Source organism: Cervus elaphus, chromosome 29 (assembly GCF_910594005.1).
Source record: "Cervus elaphus chromosome 29, mCerEla1.1, whole genome shotgun sequence".
NCBI classification, from domain to species: domain Eukaryota; kingdom Metazoa; phylum Chordata; class Mammalia; order Artiodactyla; family Cervidae; genus Cervus; species Cervus elaphus.
The window spans coordinates 58,893,016-58,916,486 of record NC_057843.1 but is presented as its reverse complement, the minus strand read 5'-3'; the positions used below and the strand labels follow the sequence as shown (position 1 = coordinate 58,916,486).

Genomic DNA, 23,471 nt, shown 5'->3' with positions numbered 1-23,471 from the left:
GTATTAGTTAAGTGACCTTGGTCAAGTTACTTAATGTCTAAGGCTTACAGTTTCCTGAGTTTAGGTTGGAGGCAATACAATCTTCACCCTTGTTAGGAGCAAAATAATGTCCCTAGCCCTGACCTTCATATCCCCACTCATTAACGGTCATTATCACAAAGGAGGTGGGTTGTATAAAGTCTGGGGCAAAGACTCAAAGAGTGTGAATGTATCCTATTTCCAGCAATGAAAGAGTGTTTTGATTCCAGAAAGGCTAAGAGGCACCATTCACCCAGTCTTCCCTGGGGCGCAGAGGCAACATCCCTCAGGAATACCAGCCCCTTTTTCCCAGCTCTGGGCTCACCCAAGGGCCTTCCGGTCTGTGATCTGGTCTTTGTTCCTACTGCTCCTGCCAGCGGTGACCTCAGGGGTCTGTCTAATCTCATAGTTCTGCCTCCTTGAGCTAGGGATGGGATTTTCATATCTACTGCTAATCAAGCCCTGGTCCTGATACGAAAATTCTCCATCACTCATGATGGAGAATTGACTTGACTCCTCTGCATGATCTTCAGTTAGATAAATTAAACATTAGTGTAATTTGATTTTTCCTTTCAACGTAAATGGAATTTAAAAGAAAACTCTTCCGTTACATGATCAAGGAGTGGGATATACTAGAAAGTGGCCTGGGATTTGAGCTCTGTTTCTGTCTCTTGTTAATTATGTGACCATGAGCAACTCAATCCCTGCCCTCTTTACCTCAAGAGGTAAAGAATTTCATCTTAGAATGATAAAAGACAGGAGCCTGTGTTTTGATTGCAAAAAAGCACATGAGTGGAATGGAAATGGTTATTATCACTGAGGCTTCATATAGTTTGTAACAATCTCACAATGTTAAATAAGATTGTTCCAAACCTTTGGAGGCTTGGGTTGCCCTAGAATCTCGAGGCTGGAAAGTGTTGTCAGTACTAGGGCCAACAGTGAGTGATCCTGAAAGAATTAGAAATAAGATGGTCCTCTGAGAATTAAACTGGGACATCAACACAACGTCAATTATAGGAGAGATTTGCTAAATCACTCTAAAGAAAAAAAATGGTTCTCAGACCAGGAAAACTTGATGAAATCGAATTGAAAGTGTTAACATAGCTAGAAAAGGCAAGCATCAGTCAGAAGGGAGGTTGACCAGCCATATAAATGCAAGGAAAGGAGGGGAGAGAAGCAAATTTTGGCACTGTCCATCTAATACCGTCCAGAGAAGAGGGGTTCTGGTTAAAAAGGTGACCCAGGTAATTCTGGCGACAAGTACCTGCCTATTACAGAGGTCAGATGTCTAGAAACATTCTTTTAATTTTTATTTTATATTGGAGCACAGGAGACCAGGGTTTGATCCCTGGTTCAGGAAGATTCTCCTGGAGAAGGAAATGGTAACCCACTCCAGTATTCTTACCTGGAGAAATCCCATGAACAGAGGAGTCTGGTGGGCTACAGTCCATGGGGTTGCAAAAGAGTTGGACACAATTTAGCAACTAAACAACAAATAGTTGATTAACAACATTCTGTTATTCAGTTACACATATGCATGTATCTATTCTTCTTCAAATTCTTTTCGCATTTAGTTTATTACAGAATACTAAGCGGTGTTCCCTGTGCTGTATAGTAGGTCCTGTTGGTTATCTGTATTAAACACAGCGATGTGTGCATGTCAACCCCAAACTCCCAATCTATCCCTCCCCTCCTACCCTTCCCCCAACTCCTGCAACCATAAATTCATTCTCTAAGTCTGTGAGTGTGTTTCTATTTTGTAAATAAGTTCATTTGAAACATTCTTCTAATGAGTTTCCCTTGTTCCAAATTCCAAGTTTATCAAGCAACTGATTGTAGTTTGGCTTCCCATCTAAATCTACCGACATGAAATGACTACCTAGCTACTGGACTTGGGCATCCCTGGGGAATGTATTTCTTGTGAGTTAACAAACTAACACCTAATTATATATGACCTCTTATGTGATCTGCTTACAGGGCTGGAACATTTTAGGACTTGACTATATGATACCTGTAGCAATGCTAGTTTTCCCTATGAATTACTAAATTAGCATCCTGGTTATATAGGGTAGCCTTGTGAGCTGTGATCCACCTTTGAGTATGGAGAAACAGATTTTTGAGCCTGACAGATAAAGGGCAAGAACCTGAACTCCATGAGATCCCTGATAGTTACACCCTACTGGGAGGACATTTAGGGAGACAGACAGCTGGCCTGCTCCTGAAGTCACCCAGTCCTTGTCCACGTCATATCTTTTGAAACGCTACAAAAGGAACTGACACCCATGCAAAGCAGGGGTCCCCTCTGTGGCAAAGCCTGCCAAGAGATGAATAAGTTTACACCCTTTATCCTGCCTGCCTCAGTGGGATCCCAGCCTGCGCTCCCCATGTTATGCTCCATCACTCCTCCACATACACTCTGAATTCCAAACTGGGTATCTTTGCTCATGCTGTCTATCTCTAGCTAGAATAATCTTTTTCCATCTACTTCTCAGTTCCACTTGCCAAATCCCATCTTTGATTCGGTACTCAGGTCAGGTACCCTCTCTTACATAACCGCTTCTACCATTGCTATTCCATCTCTGAAGTCCCATACCTCATTTCCTGTCCACTCACATTTCTATCTTATGTTAGAATCCTGCTGTAAGTGAGGTCTCTAAGAGTTCCAGAAATAAAAGTTATCTCTCTGCTCAGAAAATTCTTCCCTTATAGGAAAAAAATCTTCCTGAGAAATCAGATTTATTCCATCTTTCATTTATTTATCCAGTCATTTGACAAGTATTTACTGAGTGCCTCTATGTGCCAGGCAATGGGATACAGGGGTGAATAAGACGGACAGGGCTTCTACTCTCATGGTCTAGTGGGGAAGAGAGATGCCAAGGAACAGTGAGTAAATTACAGCTGGAATAAGTGCCACATAGGAGCAATATTACTCAGGACTGTGAGAGTACAGATGAGGCTTTTCCAGGAAAGTCACATTTATGTTAAAACCTGAAGATAAGCAGGAGCCAGCCAGGAGAAGAGATCTCCTTGGAAAGAGTACGAGTGATACGATCTCAATGGTGTCACGGAGCTGCGACAGTCTGATGTTCTCAGTCCTTGGTCCATGATCCCGTGTTCAGATCATGCTAGGAACAAATTCACAAACACTTTCCCTTTAACTCCCTGTCCTCTAGCTCCAGACAGACCACTCCCTTCACGCTGTCAACACAGTTGCCAAAGTATGTTATGATTTGTTTTGTTTAAATTTTTTCAGTTAAAATTACATTGCCATGAGCCAGTTGATTTTCGTTTCATGTTAACTTTTCCTAGTTTCGTTCTCAAAGACGGACGTTAACTTCATACTTTGGTTATTGTCAAACTCATCTACCAGCTGTGAGACACACACACTCTTTGTTTTATTCAGTTCAGTATAGCACCCAGTGCTATGATACCTCAGTATACACCTGGCCCTCTGTATCTGAAAGTTCTCTTACAGAAGGAACTTGAGCATTCTGGGGTTTTGGTGTCTGTGGGGAGGGCAGAGGTCCTGAAACTAATCTCCCATGAATACTGAGGGACCGCTGTAGATTCACCGGATTGATGGATGGATGGATGGATTTTATCTTCCCTCTTAACATCTGCGCTAAGAGCATAGTATTTGTCTAGTTCACATCTGGGCTCCTCCAGCACTCAGCATAATGTCCTACATAGGGTAGGTAATAAATCAGTAAGTTATTTGAAAATAAGTTATCTAGCCTTTCCTTAAACTTTTCCATGGCTGGGAAAAACTCCCTGCCTTTTCAGGCATTGGTTCCACAGTTGAACTGCTCCAATTGTTGAAGTTCTTCCCACTCTTGGGCTAACATCTGCCTCCCCACTGGTCCTGGTTTTGCCCACTGGGCCCAAGAAGAACAAATCCTCTGCCCGACAGCAGCCCTTCTTGTGCTGGAGACAGGGACCGGGTTCCCCGTAGTCACACACAAGACACGTCTCCAGCGCAAAATCAAGTGCTCCACAACTCTCTGGCGTGCTCCCAACATATGGCAAAGGGGGATACATCCCTCATGGGTTTGGAGGGTGCTCTCAACTCCAACAGAGGCTCCTGTGCAATCAGGTCCTCTCTCCAGGTCAGGAACCCAGACCAGAACTCACCATGAAAACAATAATTCACGTTTACTTCCTAACTGATTATGGTTTACTGGTTAATCCACACAACACCCCTGGCATATGCCAGGGTTTGTGGTCTACAAATGGTTGAGATGCAGAGAACGATTGAGTTCTGGGGTCTCAGTGACTCAAGAGCCCATATCCAGGCTGATCCACCTGCAAACACTGCTAGTCTCTCTCCCTGTTCAAGAGAATCACTTTGGCTCCAACCTCGTTTTACCATTTGCCGATCTGTGAAATGATTCAAATTCTAGCATAAGGGGTAAAGGCAGGAAGAGTATACAGAAGATAGACATCATTCGTCTGTGCCCAGCTTTACATGAGGCTCTGCGAACTGAAATATGGCAAAATATTTCCAAATACAACACTTTACATATAACAGCCCCCACACTGTGCATATAGGTTTGATATTAACGGGAATAAGAGAACTGTTAGCTAAGGCTTAAACATCTATCTGTTACGCATAGATTTTACTATAGCCAGATACACTCTGAATCCTCTTAGAACTGATACACTTGGGTCACAAAGAGTCTAGTAAAATGATTAAACATATTGATTTCATTTGTATTGTAAACGCACAAGACATTTTCAGTGATTCCTTTTATCAAATCAAGAATCCTTTTCAAAACATTTTATAATCTGAATAAATGCTTTCCTTAAATTGGATTTTCAAATATGAGGCTTCCTCCAAGCAGTGGTTCTTAAGCTTTGGGGAGGTGCTGAGTCTTTCAAGAATCTGGTAACCACTAGATCGGTTCTCCCAGAAGAATGCACAGATTTATATACACACAAGACATTGCAAAAAACTCAGGGTTGGTGAACTCAAGGTGAAGATCAGAAAAGAAGTTAGCCCTGACTGAGGCTTTGCAGCTTTTGGAAGGGCTTTGATTTCTACTCTGAGTCAGAGGAGTAACCACTGGAGGATTTTGAACTTGCCTTTTAGCAGAGGCAGTCTGGCCTCCATGAAGAGAATAGACTTGAAGGGGGTGAGGGCATAGACTTGGAGATCACTGCAGTCATTCAGGTGAGAGAGGATAGCAGTTGGAGCCAGGTAGTAGCAGTGGAAGAGTGGGAAGCAGTCAGATTCGGACACGCTTTGAAGGTACAGCGTCAGGATCGTCTAACCACGTGGGATGTGGGATGTGAGTGAGAAGAGAGGAGTCAAAGACCACTCCAAGATTTTTGGCCTGAGCAACTTGAAGGCTAGAGTTGCCATTACCTGTGATGAGGAACACTGAAGGCATGCAAGTATGCCAGAAGAAGGGGAAAGAGAAAGGGAATATTAGCAGCCAAGTTTTGGACTTTAAACTTGAGATGCTTATTAAATATCCAAACAAAGATGCTGAGTAGACAGATGATGTCTGGAGAGGTTGGGTTGTAATAATATTCATCTGCAAAATTAGGATAATAGCATAATAATGCCTACATAAGAATACTTTTTATTGGGAGGATTAAACAAGACAATGCATGTAAAGCTCTCAGGGCAGGATCTGCTACACAATATGCCCTTGATACATTTTAACTATTGTTTTTGTTAAAACTTAAATACTTTCAGTACTTCTATCATTACTATAATGTTAGGAGTGTGGTTGCTTTTAAGGTTGAAAAGTCGTTATTAGTGACAGTTCTCGGGCATGATTTGCAAAGGAAAACAAGGTTTTCTGCAATGGCAGTGGTTTGGGATTGGTTTCTGTCCCCCAGAGTTTAAAATTTGGAAGACTTCTGCACTCATTCAGTAATCTTCACAGGTAGGTTACGTCACGTTTCTTAAATAATCAGTGTGTTGTTTCATCAACCCAGAGTTCACTTTGTTTTAAAGAGAATTTGATGTGAAGAATGAGCCAGTTTATCGGAGGAAACTGAGGATCAGCAAAGACCCTGCAGGGAAACATTTCCAACCCATCTGTGTCCCCTGTGATATGAATGTGACATGAAGAAAGCATGAGAACTGACTGACTACCCCATCTCGACTTCAGGAGCTACCGATATTATTGCCAGTCACAAGCTCATCCAGCTCCTCTTAAAGCTGATTCACAAAACCCACAACCAATGTCTCCCTGAAACAGCTAGATTCCTCGGGGTATTCTCCATGAAGAAGCACACCTTCGCTGTCTCTTATTATTCAGTGATTTTTTTTTTTAGCTGATTTACGTTGAGAAGGTGAAAACAAGAGATGGCATGGTTTTATTACATACTTGTAGATCTTTGAAACAATGAGCTTCTAGCATCAAAACCTAAACGACATCTCCTTATTTTTGCATCCCTTTGAATTTTGACTGTAATTTCTTGACCCTGTAATTCCCTTCAACATCTATGACAGGCCTAATGCTCAGTAATTGTCTATTACTATTCCTCCTAATCTCCAACTGTATCCCAAAGGATGAGGTGATGAAGCCACTCAAACAGTCCAAAAGTGCTTCTGTAACAGATAGATGACTAAGGTCAGGTACAGTCACAGGTATTTCTTGATGTCTTTAGCAACAGTAGCATTAAAACACAGGCAAGGGTAGACGTCCCAGCGAGGGGAGAGAGAGCGAAGGATGCGCAAGAGAGGCTCCTTCCCCAAACCCTTGTTTTCTTCCATCTGTAAACGAGGCCACATGAACTGAGCGAAGGGATGCTAATAATCAGGGCAATGCTCAATTACATTTCATGACACACCACCAGTTTCATTCCTTTTCCTTGATTCTTCTGCTAGTTTCTAACAATTGCTACAGTCACAGTGACTATGCTTCAAGCAGATCTCCAGGGGTGGCTCCACATGAGAAAATAACTCTCCTCCCTCCCTTCCCCGAGGAGTCAGGAGGTGACACCTCAAGGACTAGGGTCCTATAGAACAGCAGGGCATGTGAGAGGCTGACAGGACCCCTCCACATCCGTGGTTGCCTAGCAGCACCCTACTCCATCCTCTGTCTGTGGTGGGCCCCAGAACTTTAAGTGGAGGAGCACTAAAAGATTTGAGGACTGATAAGTCTAACTGAAGCTAGTCAAAGAGATATATGGCAAAAGCTGAATGAATTTGTACCTTGCCCGTGTTTTTCTATTTCTAAAGAGACTTCGGGAAGTGGGGAGAGGTTCTATTAATTTTTAGAGTAAATTTTAGTTTTACATTTTCCAGCCAGGCTAAGGGGGGAAAGGACCGAATTTTGACCATATTCAGGCATGATGGTAAGAGAGGAAAAGGCCATCTAGCAAGAGATGTTTATACTTCAATCTGTTTGATCTTAAAATGCAGAACTCAAGCCCACCAGAAAAAATGCAGGTGTTTTTTTGCTCCTTGGGCAGCATGACCATAAAATTTACCATCCAACCTAGGATACTTTTTAGAGTGAAACAAGGCAATATAAATAACAATGTCAGCAGTATGACAAGCATAAACTGGGACTATCCAGGCAAACCAGACAGACATCACCTTCATCACTCATCACCAAATGAGTCCCTAGTCTGCCAAAATTGCTTCATCACTTAAGACACTTGACCCAAAAGATGGTTCCATAATTAACACACAGACTAAATATCCTCTCCTCCCTACTGGGTAAATAGGTCCTAGTGTTTATACTTCAATGGGGGGCTTCATGTGGGGCTTCCCAGGTGGCGCTAGTAGTAAAGAACCTGCCTGCCAATGCAGGAGACTTAAGAGATGTGGGTTTGATCCCTGGGAAAGGAAGATCCCCTGGAGGAGGAAATGGCAACCTACTCCAGTATTCTTGCCTGGAGAATCCCATGGACAGAGGTGTCTGGTGAGCTACAGTCCATAAGGTTGCAAACAGTCAGACACGACTGAAGCGATTTAGCACCAGCAGCAGTGTTTTATGAACACGTGAACAGTTATCTTTCTTTTCCTCCTCTTATTCAACCATCTCTCTAGCCATTTTAATTGCAGAGCCCTTCTCCAAGTTCTGTCTACCTGGCCTTGCCACCATCTTAGCCCTACATTCTTTATCCAGAAAGTTCATCCAGAGGCCTGAAAGTTACAAAACCCATCTCCTGAATCCAGTTAGTGGGAATGAGCTGAGTTTTAAAACTCTGTAAGAAAGACAATGGGATTGCAAATTAGTCTTCTCTGGCCCTGCAAAGCAGGACAGGGGTCCTAAGGCAATTTCCTGGGTCCCATCAGAGAGGGAGCCCTTCCCAATACTAGTATAGAGCTCCTCCAGGGTGTGGAATATGGGCAATCCAACTCTGTCCACAGTGGCCAGTGCCGAGTGCAGGGGATGGTGCAGAAGGTTCTCAGTTCAAGCTATGGAACCAGAAGGCTGCTCCCTCACAGCCCCCAGCTCTGAACTCTGCTATACCCATGGTTTTCCTCCCCATGTCTGTGTAGTAAGAGGGAACCCTGCACATGATCCCACATCTGCTGGTTGGACTGGGCTTCAGCTGTCAGCCCCCAGGGACCGGCTAGCATTCTGCTCCTCTCAAGTACTGCGCCGGGTCACACAGAGCCTCCTGTAGAGTCCAGGTGGGCACACAGGCTGGGTCTATCGGGTTCCATTCAGTTCACGAACACTCCGCAAAGCCCATATCCTCCCCAGCCCCAGGCTGGATGCTGGAGATACATAGTGAGAGGTGTATGTGACCTTGAAAGGTTACGGATGCAGCAGGGCATGGGGGTAAACAGCAAGGACCCTACAGTCCCACCTGGGTCTGACTCCCAGCTCTACAATCACCACCCACCTCTCCTTGGGTGATGGTTTAACCCCTCTGTACCTGAGTTTTCCATTTAGAAAATGGAATAAGAGAGGCTGCCTCAGAGGGCTGGTGTGAGAACTATTAATAGTGTAATTCTGATTACGATCATTGTGATCTGGGATCCTGCTTGGCGCAGAGTAAACAGTCAGTGAATTTAACTATTACTATTTCTGTGTTTTGGCTCCTCTACCTGGAGGCCCATTTCCTTTCATTCTTTCTACATCTGGCTGGTCCCCTCAGGAGGGGCTCCACTTTGCTCCGGGCTCAACTTAATCCTGAGGGCCAAAAACGGGACTTGGCCACACCAGCACTCGTTTTGGGCTTTGACCACTAGGATTTAAACCCAAACACCCTCAAGAATTAAGAGATTGTGCATCCATCCTTCTGAACCCAAGTGAGTCATTACACAGGCATTTTTCTAAGAAGATGAGGAAACTCTTGGTCAACACAAAGGAAGGGCCAGACTTGAAAGGAGTTATCCTGAGCCAGAAGGTTGGCTTCCTGAGCACACCTCACTCGCCAGGGACAAAGGTGGGAGTTTCCATACACCTCTCAGGGATTCTGACACCAGTGTACTAAACACCAGACCAGTGTACTAGACCTCGTAAGAGTTGGTTATGAAGTATTTATTCAATTAGGCATATATATATATGTATATACTTTTCTTTATGCTTCTCAAGGAATCTTTCATTTAAGTATCAAAGGCACTACCACCCATTTAAGACTTCAGAAGAAACTGGATTTTTTTCACTTGGCTAAGACAAGTTTCTATGAGTTTCTATGACTTGATGGTTCATAGCCTCAGACTAAAAAAAAAAAAACAAAACTCAATTCACCCACTTAACAGTTCCATTCAAAAACACTTCTGGAGAAGGGAATGGCAGCCCACTCCAGTATTCCTGCCTGGAGACTCCCACAGATGGAGGGGCCTGCTGGGCTGCAGTCCACGGGGTCTCAAACACTGCATTGCTGTCGTGCTCCCGCAGCTAAGTCCCAGGTGGTACACTTCGCATCATTTCCAACACTCACATTTGGGATAATTTCAGTGCCAAAAAATTAATCAAAACTACTGGCTAAAAAACGTAAAAACTTGTCCCAAATGTGATCGTTTTATTATGAAGTGAAAACTAACACAGCTCTGTCCCCCCTCCCCCCACTCCAATCCTTGGAAATGCTTCCTTCTGACAGACCTGAGCTAGATCCTTGAGACGCAATGCTGAGCCATCGTGCCTCAGATGTCTCCACTTCTAGGGTGACTTAAAGCGAATCTGTATACTAGCTTGGCTCCCGTTTGCTGAAGGCCTGGAACAGATGGGCTGGTTGCCACATGCTCCTAATACACACTTACCTGCTTCCTTCCCCTGATGTCTGCAGTCTTCACACTTCACAGAATCCCAGAGCATCAATCCTGGAAGGGACTTTAGAGACCAGCCAATCCAAGCCCTCATTTTACAAACAGGGACACTGGAGCCTACAAAAAGGAAGACACTTGTTCAAGATCACACAGCTCATGAATGAAAGAGTTGAGACTAGAACTGCTGAACAGGAGATTCATCTCCCTGGGGTGTCATCCTGCTTCCAACTGGTTCTCATACTCTCTGCCCTAGTTGGCTTTCCTACACTTGACACAAAATCCACACCCTCTTGAGGTGTGCCAGCAGCCTGGAAGGCTCACTCACAGTGCGCGAACCTAGCTCAGCTGGCCCGGGGCTCTTTGCCTGCAGAGGAATGTCATGTGACTTGGAAATACACACTGTGCAGGGATGCATGTGACGTTCATGTGTATCAGTCATTGCATGTCTTCCAAGTCCATCAGGTTGAGAAGGAAGCAGAGCCTATGAGTCATTTATAATGTCTCAGACTTCTAAGGCTTACAATTTCAGGTTACCTGACAACAAAAGCTTTGATACCATTCCTCAAAATCAACTTATTTAACAACAAGCATTTACCGAGGAGACACTTACTGAACAGTTCCCATCTGCTAGGTACTATGAGATTAAAAATGGGCAAGACATGACGGCTATCCTTTTTAAGGGGCGGAGAAGAGCACATACACAATGGCAAGACATTGTGCTCAGAGCTTTGACATTCTCACAGGAGTAGGAACAGGTCATGGAGACACTCAGCTAAGCCAGCACAGGAGAGTTAGTGAAGGCTTTTCTTAATTTTTAATTTTATTTGTTTTTAATTTAGTTCTCCCAATTTTACTGTAATATAATTGACATAAAGCACTATATATGCTTCAGTCAAACAGTTTACTAATTTGACTTGCATACATCATGAGCTTATTAAAATAAATTTAGTGAACATTCACCGTCTCATGTAGATACAAAATTAAAGAAATAGAAAAAAACATTTTTTTCATTGTGATGACAATTCTTAGGATTTACTCTCTTGACAATTTTCATATATAACATATAGTAGTGCTGTATTTATCATGTTGTATATCACATCCCTAGAACTTATTTATCTTATAATTGGAAGTTTGTACTTTTTGAATGCTTTCAATTACCCCACCCCCACACCCCATCTCTGGTAACCACAAACCCTATTTCCTTTCCTATGAGTTTATTTTTGAAGTATAGTTGACCTACAAGATTATATAAATTCCTGTTACACAAAATAGTGATTCAATATTTCTGTACATTTCAGAATGATCACTGTGATATGTGATCTCTATGCCAAAAGATATTATATAACTATTGACTATATTTCCCACACTGTACATTTTATACATGTGACACATTTATTTCACAAGAATTCTGTATCTCTTAACCTCCCTTACCTATTTCTCTTCTCTCCCAAACCCCCTCCTCGTCAACAATCATCAATTTGTTCTCAGTGTCGATGACCTTGTTTCTGTTTTATTTTATTGTTTGTTTTAAATTTCACCTATAAGTGAAACCATGTGGTATTTGTCTTTTTCTTTCTTTCTGATTTCACTTTACTTAATACCCTCTAGGTCCATCCATGTTGCTGGAAATGGCAAGATTTCATTCTTTTTATGGCTGAGTAATATTACACTGTATATTTATTTACACCACTTCTTCTTTATCCATTCATCTATCAATGGGCCCTGAGGATACTTCTGTATCTCAGCTATCATAAATAATGCTGTAATGAACATGGCAGTGTATATATCTTTTCTAATGAGTGTTTTCATGTTTTTCACCAAGAAGTGAAGTCACTGGCTTGTATGGTAGTCCCATGTTTAATTTTCTGAGGACCCTCCATACTGTTTTCCACAGTGGCTCTGCCAACTTTTTGTCCCCACCGACAGTGCACATGGGTTTCTTTCCTCCACACCCTTACCAACACTTGTTATTTGTTGTCTTTTTGATAATAGCCATTCTTACAGGTGTGAGGTGAGTCTTGATGTTCATTTCCCTGATGATTAGTGATGTTGAGCATCTTCTCATGTACCTGTTGGTCATCAGCATGTCTTTTTTGGAAATATGTTTATTCAGATTGTCTGCCCATTTTTTAATTAGGTTGAGTTTTTTTGGGTGGAAGGGATGTTGAATTGCATGAGTTCTTTGAACGTTTTCTATATGAACCCCTTATCAGCGATATTGTTTGCAAATATCCTCTCCCATTCAGTACATGACATTTTCATTTGTTGGTAATTTCCTTCACTGTGCAAAAGCTTTTTAGTTTGATGTAGTCCCACTTGTTTATTTTTGTTTTTATTTCCTTCACCTGAGAGGACATGTCCAAAAAATATTAACCCAGATCAAGGCTAAAGAGTATACCAGCTGTGTTTTCTTCTAGAAGTTTTATGGTTTCAGATCTTACATTTCATCTTTTGTTGCCATTGTTCAGTTCCCAAGTTGTATCCAAGTCTTTGCAACCCCACAGACTGCAGTATGCCAGGCTTCCTTGTCCTTCACAATTTCTTGGAGTTTGCTCAAACTGAAGGCAAAAGAGAAAAGGAAATATATACCCATCTGAATGCAGCGTTCCAAAGAATAGCAAGGAGAGATAAGAAAGCCTTCCTCAGTGATCAGTGCAAAGAGATAGAGGAAAATAATAGAATGGGAAAGACTAGAGATCTCTTCCATAAAATTAGAGATACCAAGGGAAGATTTTATGCAAAGATAGGCACAATAAAGGATAGAAACAGTATGGACCTAACAGAAGTAGAAGATATTAAGAAGAGGTGGCAAGAATACACAGAACTATATGAAAAAGATCTTAATGACCCAGATGACTATGATGGTATGATCACTCACCTAGAGCCAGACATCTTGGAGTGTAAAGTCAAGTGGGCCTTCAGAAGCATCACTACAATCAAAGTTAGTGGAGCTGATGGAATTTCAGCTGAGTTATTTCAAATCCTGAAAGATGATGCTGTGAAAGTGCTAGACTCAATATGTCAGCAAATTTGGAAAACTCAGCAGTGGCCACAGGACTGGAAAAGATCAGTTTTCATTCCAATCTCAAAGAAGGGCAATGCCAAAGAATATTCAAACTACCACATAATCATACTCATTTCACACACTAGGCAAGTAATGCTCAAGTCTCCATGCTAGGCTTCAATAGTACGTGAACTGAGAACTTCCAGATGTTCAAGATGGAATTAGAAAAGGCAGAGGAACCAGAGGTCAAATTGCCAACATCTGTTGGATCACAGAAAAAGCAAAAGAATTCCAGAAAAATATCTACTTCTGCTTCATTGACTATGCTAAAGCCTTTGACTGTGTGGATCACAACAAACTGTGGAAAATTCTTAAAGAAATGGGAATACTAGACTACCTCACATGCCTCCTGTGAAACCTGAAACCTGTCAAGAAACAACAGTTAGAACAAGACATGAAACAACAGACTGATTCCAATTGGGAAAGGAGTAGGTCAAGGTTGTATATTGTCTCCCTGATTACTTAACTTATATGCAGAGTATAGCATGCGAAATGCCAGGCTGGGTGAAGCACAAGCTGGAATCAAGATTGCTGGGAGAAATATCAATAACCTCAGATATGCAGATGACCCAACCCTTACGGCAGAAAGCAAAGAAGAACTAAAGAGCCTCTTGATGAAGGCGAAAGAGAGTGAAAAAGCTGGCTTAAAACTCAACATTAAAAAACAAAGATCATGGCATCCAGTCCCAACACTTCATGGCAAATTGATGGGAAAACAATGGGAATAGTGACAAACTTTATTTTCTTGGGCTTCAATATCACTGCAGACGGTGACTACAGCCATGAAATTAAGACACTTGCTCCTTGGAAGAAAAGCTATGACAAACCTAGACAGTGTATTTAAAAAACAGAGACATTACTTTGTCAACAAAGGTCTGTATAGTCAAAGCTGTGGTTTTTGCAGTAGTCATGTATGGATGTGAAAGTTGGACCATAAAGAAGTCTGAGAGCCACAGAATTGATGCTTTTGAACTGTGGTGTTGGAGAAGACTCTTGAGAGTCCCTTGGACAGGAGATCCAGCCAGTCAATCCTAAAGGAAATCAATCTTGAATATTCATTGGAGGGACTGATGCTAAAGCTGAAACTCCAATACTTTGGCCACCTGATGCGAAGAACTGATTCATTGGAAAAGACCCTGATGCTGGTAAAGATTGAAGGCAGGAGAAGGGGACAACAGAGGATGAGATGGTTGGATGGCATCACCAGCTCAATGGACATGAGTTTGAGCAAGCTCCAGGAGATGGTGAAGGACAGGGAAGCCTGGGGTGCTGCCGTCCATGGGGTCGCAAAGAGTCAGAATGATTGAGTGACTAAACAAGTCACAGATTAAGGCCTGGCCTTTATCGGCACTTCCTTCACTCACAATGTGTACAAACAACATATAGCTATTCAAATTTGATATGCTAGAGCGAAATACTTGGAGAAGGCAATGGCAACCCACCCCAGTGTTCTTGCCTGGAGAATCCCAGGGACGGAGGAGCCTGGTAGGCTGCCATCTGTGGGGTCGCACAGAGTCAGACACGACTGAAGCGACTTAGCAGCAGCAGCAGCAGAGTGAAATATATTCCTACCTTTAGGAAGCTTTATGTTTTCTAAGATGAGAAACTATGCTTGTGGGTATCTACTTGTTCGCTTTGATCAGGCAGGTGTGTCATCTGGAAAAAGCCGGGGACAGGGTGTGGAGAATTCATACCGGTAGCCTCGTCCTTTTTTTCCTATGGGCATTAAAAGTAAAGAGCTCATTTCCAGCTTTTGCAAAGGTCTCCTGACATGGGATGAAGGCAAGTCTAACAAAAGTGGATGTGCTGTCACTGAATCAATAAGAGATTCTTTTTTCCTTCTAGCTCTTTCTTTCACTTGATAAATATTAAATCAGCACTTCTCATACAACAGGTTCTACATTTTTACTAATAGGCAAGAAACTATATCCAGCTGTGTATAAGCACATTTCTACAACATATACTATGTGCGTTTTGCGTGATGGGGGTGAGGTGGGAGTAGGGGCAAAATCAATCCTCTAGCCTCTGCCAAGGAGATGGCTGGTAATTATGATGTGCTCTAAATAATGTCAATGCAAAGTAAACCCTGGAGTATATTTTACCTCTCCTGCTGCTAAATAATAAGAATTTACAGCAGAAGGAAGAAAACCTTCTCTGAAAACAAACAAAATTTCCCATCTCTTGTTTGTAATTCCCAGAGATCTGGAAATCTGACACCTATACTCTTGGCCAGAGAGTGCTTTTTTTCCTTAGGAAAAAAAAATGGTGGGAAGGGTCACTGAGAGAAGTTGAGAACTCTGAATTTAAGGTAACAATTATAATGATCAAAACATGTTAAGGGTCCACAAAGATTATTACAAGAATGTTTCTCAGAGTAATATTTATAGGGAAAATATCAAAGTAATCTAAATGCTCAAAGGTAGAGGTTAATTACATAAATTATGGTACATTCATACAGAGAATCAGAGAAGGCAATGGCAACCCACTCCAGTGTTTTTGCCTGGAGAATCCCAGGGATGGCGGAGCCTGGGGGGCTGCCGTCTACGGGGTCTCACAGAGTCAGACACGACTGAAGCGACTTAGCAGCAGCAGCAGCATATAAAGAATACCACAAAATTATACACACACACACACACACACACACACACACACACACATATGTATAGAGACAGACAGAATTCTACATGTATATGATAGAAGAACAAATCCTGAAAGGATTATCACCAATATCCATAGTGGTTGTTGAGTCATAGGGGACTGTTATTTTTTTTTCTTCTCTAATTCTGTATTTTGTAAATTTTATAATAAATGTACTTTTATGGAAAAAAATTTATCAAATTTGTCATATGGGTTTAATATTTCTATTGCTAAAAATAAAGCAAGTAAATCTTATATTCATTCTTTAACTTTGTCAATGATACTCTGAAATTATTTAAATAATTTTTATGTAGCCAAAGAAAAACAAGTTATACTAAAACAATGAGAAATTAATAACTATAAAAATATGTGGAATTCTGGGTAAGTTGTTGTGGACAGTTTCCTTTCAACCTAACGTACAAAGCTACCAATTTTTAAATTCTAGGTTAGCATTCAATCACTCAAGGCGTCACTGCTGAGTTTTCACCATGTATAAATACCTGTTGTGAATTGTTTAGAGGCTTAAAGGACATGTTGTTTGTACTTGAGGTGCTTACAGTCTGCTTGGAAAGAGATCAACAAAGTCCGGAGAACAAAGTCATAAAAGTTAGATAGAGAACAGGGCATTATGGGGTACCCAGGGGGCTCAATGGTCAAGAATCCTGCTGCCAATGTAGGAGCCTCTGGAGACATGGGTTTGATCCCTGGGTCAGGAAGATCCCCTGGAGGAGGAAATGGCAAGCCACTCCAGTATTCTTGCCTGGAGAATCCCATGGACAGAGGATCCTGGCAGGATGCAGTCCAGGGGGTCCTGAGTGGCTGAGCACACACATACACGCAGGATATCATAGAAAATAAATGCTAGTGAGATGAAGGTTATCAAAATTCTACTCATCTTTTGAGGCTCAGAAGGCCTCTCTTCCTAAAGATGCCTCTAGCTGGGCCGTAACTCCCAGAAGTGTCACCCCATCTGATGGGGGAGGACTCTGGCTAGCTTTGTCACAGAGCAGGGGGCCCAAGTGGCCTTTCCACGTGCTGACCTTTGTTTCATTCATCATGGGTCCTGAGTGGGCTTCAAAGTCAAGTTTATTTGGGGAACACCAAACCAGGTTCATCTCCTGAAGAAAAGAGGAAGGAGAAGTTTGGAGCTAGATAATAACACAGCCTAGATTAATTACTGGTGATGCACGTGGAAACATGGAAAGAAGGGCTCCCCTCAGCCTGCCCTTTCCAAAATGGGTTCAACAACAACCCATTCTTAAAATCCACACCCCTGAGTGGAGGATTATCAATGAGAATATCCACAAAATATCAAAAGCTGCAAGGTACGCTGAGAAAACTGGCAAGCTGAGGGCACAGACTCCTACCCCAGCCCTAGCTGGCTCTACCTCTAACTAGCTTCCCTCTGGACCTCAGTTTTCTCACCTGAAGGGGCTGTAGGTTCAATATGTGAAAACTACATATCCCCTATAAATCAGAAGCCACAAAGTTCCTGTGATTATATGCCGGAATTATTCCCCAATCATGAGTCACCTCGCAGTCTCTGACTTTGCAAATACAAATTCCTCCCCAGTGATAGACATTGAAATTGTTAATTATTTTTGGGTAGTCTGTACACAGTGAATGCTTGTGTACAGTGCCATCTGGGAAGTTGAGGCAAAGGAAACAGCTCTTAAAGCCCTCCTGGGATGGAAATGAAAAACAAGACAGGTTGTGACATCAACTACCATTTGATCAGACTAAATAATACAATATCAATATTAAATTATGTGTGCATACTTTTTATTTTTGCCTTCTGTGGCGAAGTACAGGGAATTCTCTGCTTTTAGCCTTTAATGAAAGATTATAAAGGAAGAACAGGAAAGACAGACACAGAATTTCAGCATTTTAGAACTGCAAGTGACTTTAAAGATTTGACCCAAGTCCCTCATCATTTCAATGAGGAACAAAATGAGGGGTCCAAGATGTGAAACAGCTAATTCCATGCTTCCTGAAGCATGGTCTCTCAATTTACCTCACCTACACCAACCATAACTGGACAATACCACCACTAACATACCAAACAAAAAAGCGAAAAAATGAAAACCATGAAAAGAAAAGACAAATAGCCAAACCTCTTTTACTGTTTCCTCCATTACAACTAGAGGAACCATGCAAGGGGAAGAGAGTTAATCAGGATGAACATTTCTGAGACAGGAACAGTTCACCTTCTAGCCTGCATCCAGAACCAATTCCTCACCCCAAGACACAGCTACGTCATATTTCCACCCACTACTTTCCTGTCTCTCTACAAGAAGGCAAGCACCAGACCTTTGGAAGAGAATTGTTACGAGAGTAACACTGTCCTTTAACAGATCAGCCACAAGTTACCATATCATCAAGTAAACATTGGATGAACAAAATGCAAATGCTAACCATCTGTTCTTTTTCAGCAAGAAGTATGATTTTCTATTAATTTCTCCCCTCTTTGGTTCCCTATGAATCCAGGGAAGTTACTCAAGAGCATCTTAGCAAAGAAAAAAATGGGTAGCTCCATATGAGAACTGTTTATCTAAATTCAGTCAGCATTAGAGACCCAAGTTACTGGAATCACTTAAGAACTCACCCCTTTCCAATCCGTTTTGCCTCACTATTCAGATGGATGTGGGATGCTACATTCTTCCTACCATGGAAAACACACACATTCTGATATCTCACCACATCTGATAATATTTCGATGTCCATACCCTCCAGACCAGAAAGCCCTAGATGATACAATTAGAATTCAAATGCACAGACTGTTAGAAGCGAAAGGGACTCTCAAGAGAATTGAATCATGTCTCCTCTCTTTATAACTAAAGAAACACGGCTGCGGTGGAACAGAGACTTGTCCTGCCTCACACGCTAGATACCGTAGTGCCGATCTGAAGGCTGTGTCTCCAGTCTTCTGGTTCAAGCTCTTTCCACAGCCCCTGCTACTTTCGAGCATCACTGCAGGCTTTCTAAACGCTCTCAAAGGTTAGGTGGAGCTCTTCCTCGGGAGTCAGCCCCTCCCATTTCAGAGCTGTCTCTGCTCTTCCACTGCTTGAATTATAGATGCAAGAAGTTACTAAAGCCTGAATAGGCAGATGAGTTCCCTTTCTTGACCCTTTCTGTCCATCAGGAAGGTGGTCAGCAACACTTAAGAGTTATCAGTTCCTCCCATAGTTAAATTCTTGCTCTAATTCATCTAAAATCCACTGTCACTATGCAAAGTGCATAGCACACTGAAGAAGGAGCGTTCTGGTTTTGAGTTCATCAGTTCAGTCATCTGGTTCGTGTCTAAGAATTATATATATGACTGGTCGGCGTGCATAATTTGGGGCAGCAGCCTTTTAACAACCGTTTGATGATTCTTCGACAGGAAATCTGGTTGCATTAAATTCCTTCCTTCTGGCTCCAGAGATGTCCATCTAAGCAGGCGCTAATGTCTAATAAGACTAACAGAGGAACAACAGGGTTCACGGGAAAGAGAATTCAACTTGACATTATAATTATTTGCATTAGAACCTTGCCTCTGCCCATCGCAGACCGACTTTAAAGTCGTGGTTTCTAAGCCTCTCCCGTAAATCTGTAAAAATGTAAGATGTTGAACAGATCTAAACTTGATTCATATATAAGGTATTATTGGTCCAATACTATACTTTGATAGTATTGTCAAAGTATAGTGTTGGACCAATACTATAATTTGATGATCGGTTAACTCCAGAAATGAGAAGACAACAATAATATGAAAAATGTTGAACACTCTGTGTCTGGGATCTTATCAAGTCTAACTAGGTATAAAACTCTGCTCAGCAACTTACTAGTTGTGTAATCTTGAGCAAGTTTCACCATCTTTATCTTTTATCATTAAAAAGTTCAAAAATACTCAAAATAGAAGACCAGGATTAACTAAAGTGATACACCATCACCAGCTTAAGTAATTTTCAGTAGTTTGCTAATATCCGTTTACCTTTCTTCCCCAACACGTTCCCCGCTCCGAGGTATTTTAAAATAAATTTGGGCAAGCTGTTGTTCTAAAGATCTCTGTGCTTCAGTTTTCTCATCTAGGAAATGAAGATTATAACATCGAATTCATGGGATTGCACTGTACTGAGTGTCCGTAAGTGTTAACGATTATTATTTATGATGGTACCTATGCAAACCTCCCCCTCTGACGGGCTCCCTGCAGCGACGCGCACCGGGCCCAGGGCAGAGGTTGTTAAACAAAAGGCCTGGAAGAACACAAGTCCTGCGTCGCTAAGACGGCGAGCACCCTCTTCAGGCCGCCCTCCTTCAGAACAGCTCAATTTAAGGAGAAAGTTTGTCCTTCGCAGGCTCTCGTCGCCATGCGTAAAAATAAGGGGCGGGAACAGGAAATGGGGTTGGGCCGAATTCCGGGCGCCGGGAGGCTGCGGAGAAGAGCCGAGAGGGTGGCAGGTGGAAGTCGTTAGCAAGAGCTGAGATGTTCCGGATCGAGGGCCTTGCGCCGAAGCTGGACCCGGAGGAGATGAAACGGAAGATGCGCGAGGATGTGATCTCCTCCATACGGAACTTCCTCATCTACGTGGCCCTGTTGCGAGTCAGTAAGTACCCTCCCAGGCTTTGGCCGCGAGACTCACAGGGAGCTCGCCGCCCCCTGCCCTCCGGCTCTGGTCCCACTGGCCCTGTGGGGGCCTTGGAGCCAGACCTAAGCGGTTGCGAGGAGCAAGGGCTGTGCACGTTGAGGGCGGCGGGCGCGGGCGGGCAAGGCTTCGGATTGGCGGGTCAGGGTCGGGTACCGAGTGCACGCGGCGATCCGGACCACGAGGTTAATCACTCAGCCCCTCCTCGTCTTAAGGACGACTGAGTTGAAAGAACCTCTTAAGGTTTGCGGGTGCGATCCCTGGGATCGGGAAGATCCCCTGGAGAAGGAAATGGGAACCCACTCCGGTATTCCTGCCTGGGAAATCACATGGACAGAGAGCTAAAGTATATGGGGTCGCAAAGAGTCGGATGCGACTTGGCGACTAAACAACAAAATTAACTTTATCCCCAGGAGCCACCCCTCGTTTTGCAAACAGAAAAACTGGTGTCTAGAGTGGAGCAATAGCTGGCTCAAGGTCATTCAGCGATTCGGTGAATGATCTTGACCTAGAATCCAGAGTTCTTAACTGACTGCCAAGTTTCCATTAGTGCTGACCGCTGAAATCCAGAAGATTTTGTTCATTTGTACAGAGGGTGAAGTAGGTAATTACTTTTTCTTTTCTTTTTTTTTAAGAAGAAGAAAGGATCGATAGGGCTAATGGTAATGCCTGAGCATTTTTTTTATTTTTATTTTTACGTTTGGTAGAAACTATTTGCATTGGCTGATCTTGGCCTGAGTCTCTGTATATCCTCTTTGCAAATGAGAACTCCACGTTCAGAGGGGACTTAACGCCAAGTAGTAGAATTATAGGCACACAGCACTGGAGCTAGACACAGTTTTCTAGATCAGTACTCTGGTTTTACTGATAGGAATCTTAGAAGTGAGTTGCCCCTGTTGCTCGATTTCCAGTTCAGTATTCCTTTTCATTGTTCCTTGTTCTATATTGTTGATAGGTCTGGATAGAGAGGCAGAGGTGATGCTGATAAATGAAGGCCATACCATAAATGAAGGTCATCCTGTGTAAGGCTCCTGTTGGGCCTAAGGCCAGAGTTCTTGAGGTCGGGTCTCTCCTCCCTTGTCCCTTTGACTGTCTGTGGTGTCACTGTGCTTCCCCAGGAGAGGGAGCCCTTGGAAAACGGAAACTACCAAGTCCTCTTGCTCCTTCAACAGCTTGCAACTCTCAACTTGACTAATTTCCTCCTCTTACCTTTTTTTGGTTGACTTAGTTGCCAGTGAAACATTGGCTGCTTTTCAGGGACCTTTGTCTTTGAGGTGAATCAGTTTCAAAACAAAAAAATACTGATCCTTACCACTTTTTAAATTGAGATATAATTTGCATGTTATTCACTTAACCCATTTAAAGTATACAGTTCATTGGTTCTTTGTATAGTCAAGAGTTGTGCAGCCATCACCACAATCTATTTTAAAACATTTTCTTCCCTTCTGAAAGAAACACCATGCCCATTAGCTATCATTCTCCCATTTTCCCCCTTCCCTAGCCCCTGGCAACCACTAAGGGACTCTTTGTCTTCAGAGGTTTCCCTATTCCAGATATCTTTTATAAATGGAACTGTACAGTATGTGACCACGTCTAGCATAATGTTTTCAAGGTTTGCCCATATTGTAGCATGTGTCACTATTTCCTTTTTATTGCCAAATAACATTCCATTGTATGGATATGCCACACTTTATCCATTCTTTTGATGACTGTTATTTTTTTTCTGATAAGAGGTTTTTTTAAAAAGTATTTAATGTATTAAATACATTAATAATATTGTGTAATCATCACCACCATCTCCAGAACACGTTTTCTTTTGTAAAACTGAACTGTATAGCTGTTAAACAGTAATTCCCCATTCCCTGCTCCTCCCAGCTGCTGGCAGCACCTCACCCCACCATCTTTTTTTTTTTTTTCAGGAACCACTATACTGTGTTCCATAGCAGCAATACCATTTTTACACTCTCAGCAGCAGGGTACAAGAGTACCATTTTTCCACATCCTTGCCAAGTTTTTTGACAGTAGCCATCCTCTTGGGTGTGAACTGATATGTCCCTGTAGTTTTGTTTTGCATTTCTCTAATGATTGATGATGCTGAGCATCTTTTCCCATGCCTATTTTGGCCATAGCACTGTTACACAAGACCATAATATCACTTCTTTAGATCCCTATGACAGCACTTCCTTGTTTGCTAGACATTTTTATCTACACCACCCTACTCATAATAACTGAAATAGGACTGTCAGAGTTTTGTTCCTTTGACAGTTACATCACAAAGTAAAAACTTGTCATTTGAAGGAGGATTAGATTTCTTCTTTATGTCCTAAGAGGAGAACTACGTGAAGAGAAGATTTTATATAGTGTAAGAGTGAACTTTGTAATAGTTGTAGCTACACGATGGTGGGATGGGCTCCCTTGAAAGACAGCAGTTAGCTTTTGCTGGGCGCACAGGCCAAGGCTTAGCCATCATTTGTTTGAAAAATGTGTTGAGCTGTGAAATTTATCTCCCAGTCCTGTAATTCCATAATGTAACTTGTGATGATCTGGATCTGAAAACATATCCTGGGTTTGTTTTCCTTTCAGCTCCTTTTATCTTAAAGAAATTGGACAGCATATGAAGAGTGGGTGTCACGTGTGAATGCATGGTATGAAGAACCTGGCTGCAGTTTCTTCTATCTGCAAGTGAATAGGCCCAGAAAGATGGAAGAGACTCTTCGACTGAATGGACATAAAAATTCTGCTTGTTAAGAACAATTTTGGCTCTGGTAACTGACCTTTATAGCTAAAACTTTTTGGCAAGTATGAAGAGACGTTTTACGGTTCTAGTGTTCCCTTATACCTGTGATATCAGCCTCGATGAATGTTGGTGTAATTGTACATCATGATGTCAAGCTCCGTTTTCTAGCAAGTATGAATTATAAGGGAATTATGTCTGCAA

At 42.3% G+C, this 23,471-nt stretch overlaps 2 protein-coding genes across 2 annotated transcripts in view; one reads left to right on the top strand and one right to left on the bottom strand.

Annotated features, from left to right (window-relative positions):
* Positions 1–10,304, bottom strand: part of FRMPD1 (FERM and PDZ domain containing 1) — a 153,108-nt gene extending 142,804 nt beyond the window's left edge. The window contains exon 1 of the mRNA XM_043891420.1: positions 10,202–10,304. The gene's annotated coding sequence lies outside the window, so the exon portion shown is untranslated. The remainder of the gene's footprint in view (positions 1–10,201) is intronic.
* Positions 10,305–20,291: 9,987 nt separating this feature from the next.
* Positions 20,292–23,471, top strand: TOMM5 (translocase of outer mitochondrial membrane 5). The gene is made up of 2 exons (XM_043890830.1): positions 20,292–20,494; positions 23,117–23,471. The coding sequence occupies exons 1-2, from the start codon at positions 20,374–20,376 to the stop codon at positions 23,149–23,151; spliced, it is 156 nt and encodes a 51-aa protein (XP_043746765.1). The 5' UTR covers positions 20,292–20,373; the 3' UTR covers positions 23,152–23,471.

Coding starts and splice junctions, on each gene's coding strand:
- TOMM5 (XM_043890830.1), top strand. CDS start 20,374: ATGTTCCGGATCGAGGGCCTTGCGCCGAAGCTGGACCCGGAGGAGATG. Junction 20,495..23,116: donor CGTGGCCCTGTTGCGAGTCA/GTAAGTACCCTC, acceptor TTTTCCTTTCAG/CTCCTTTTATCTTAAAGAAA.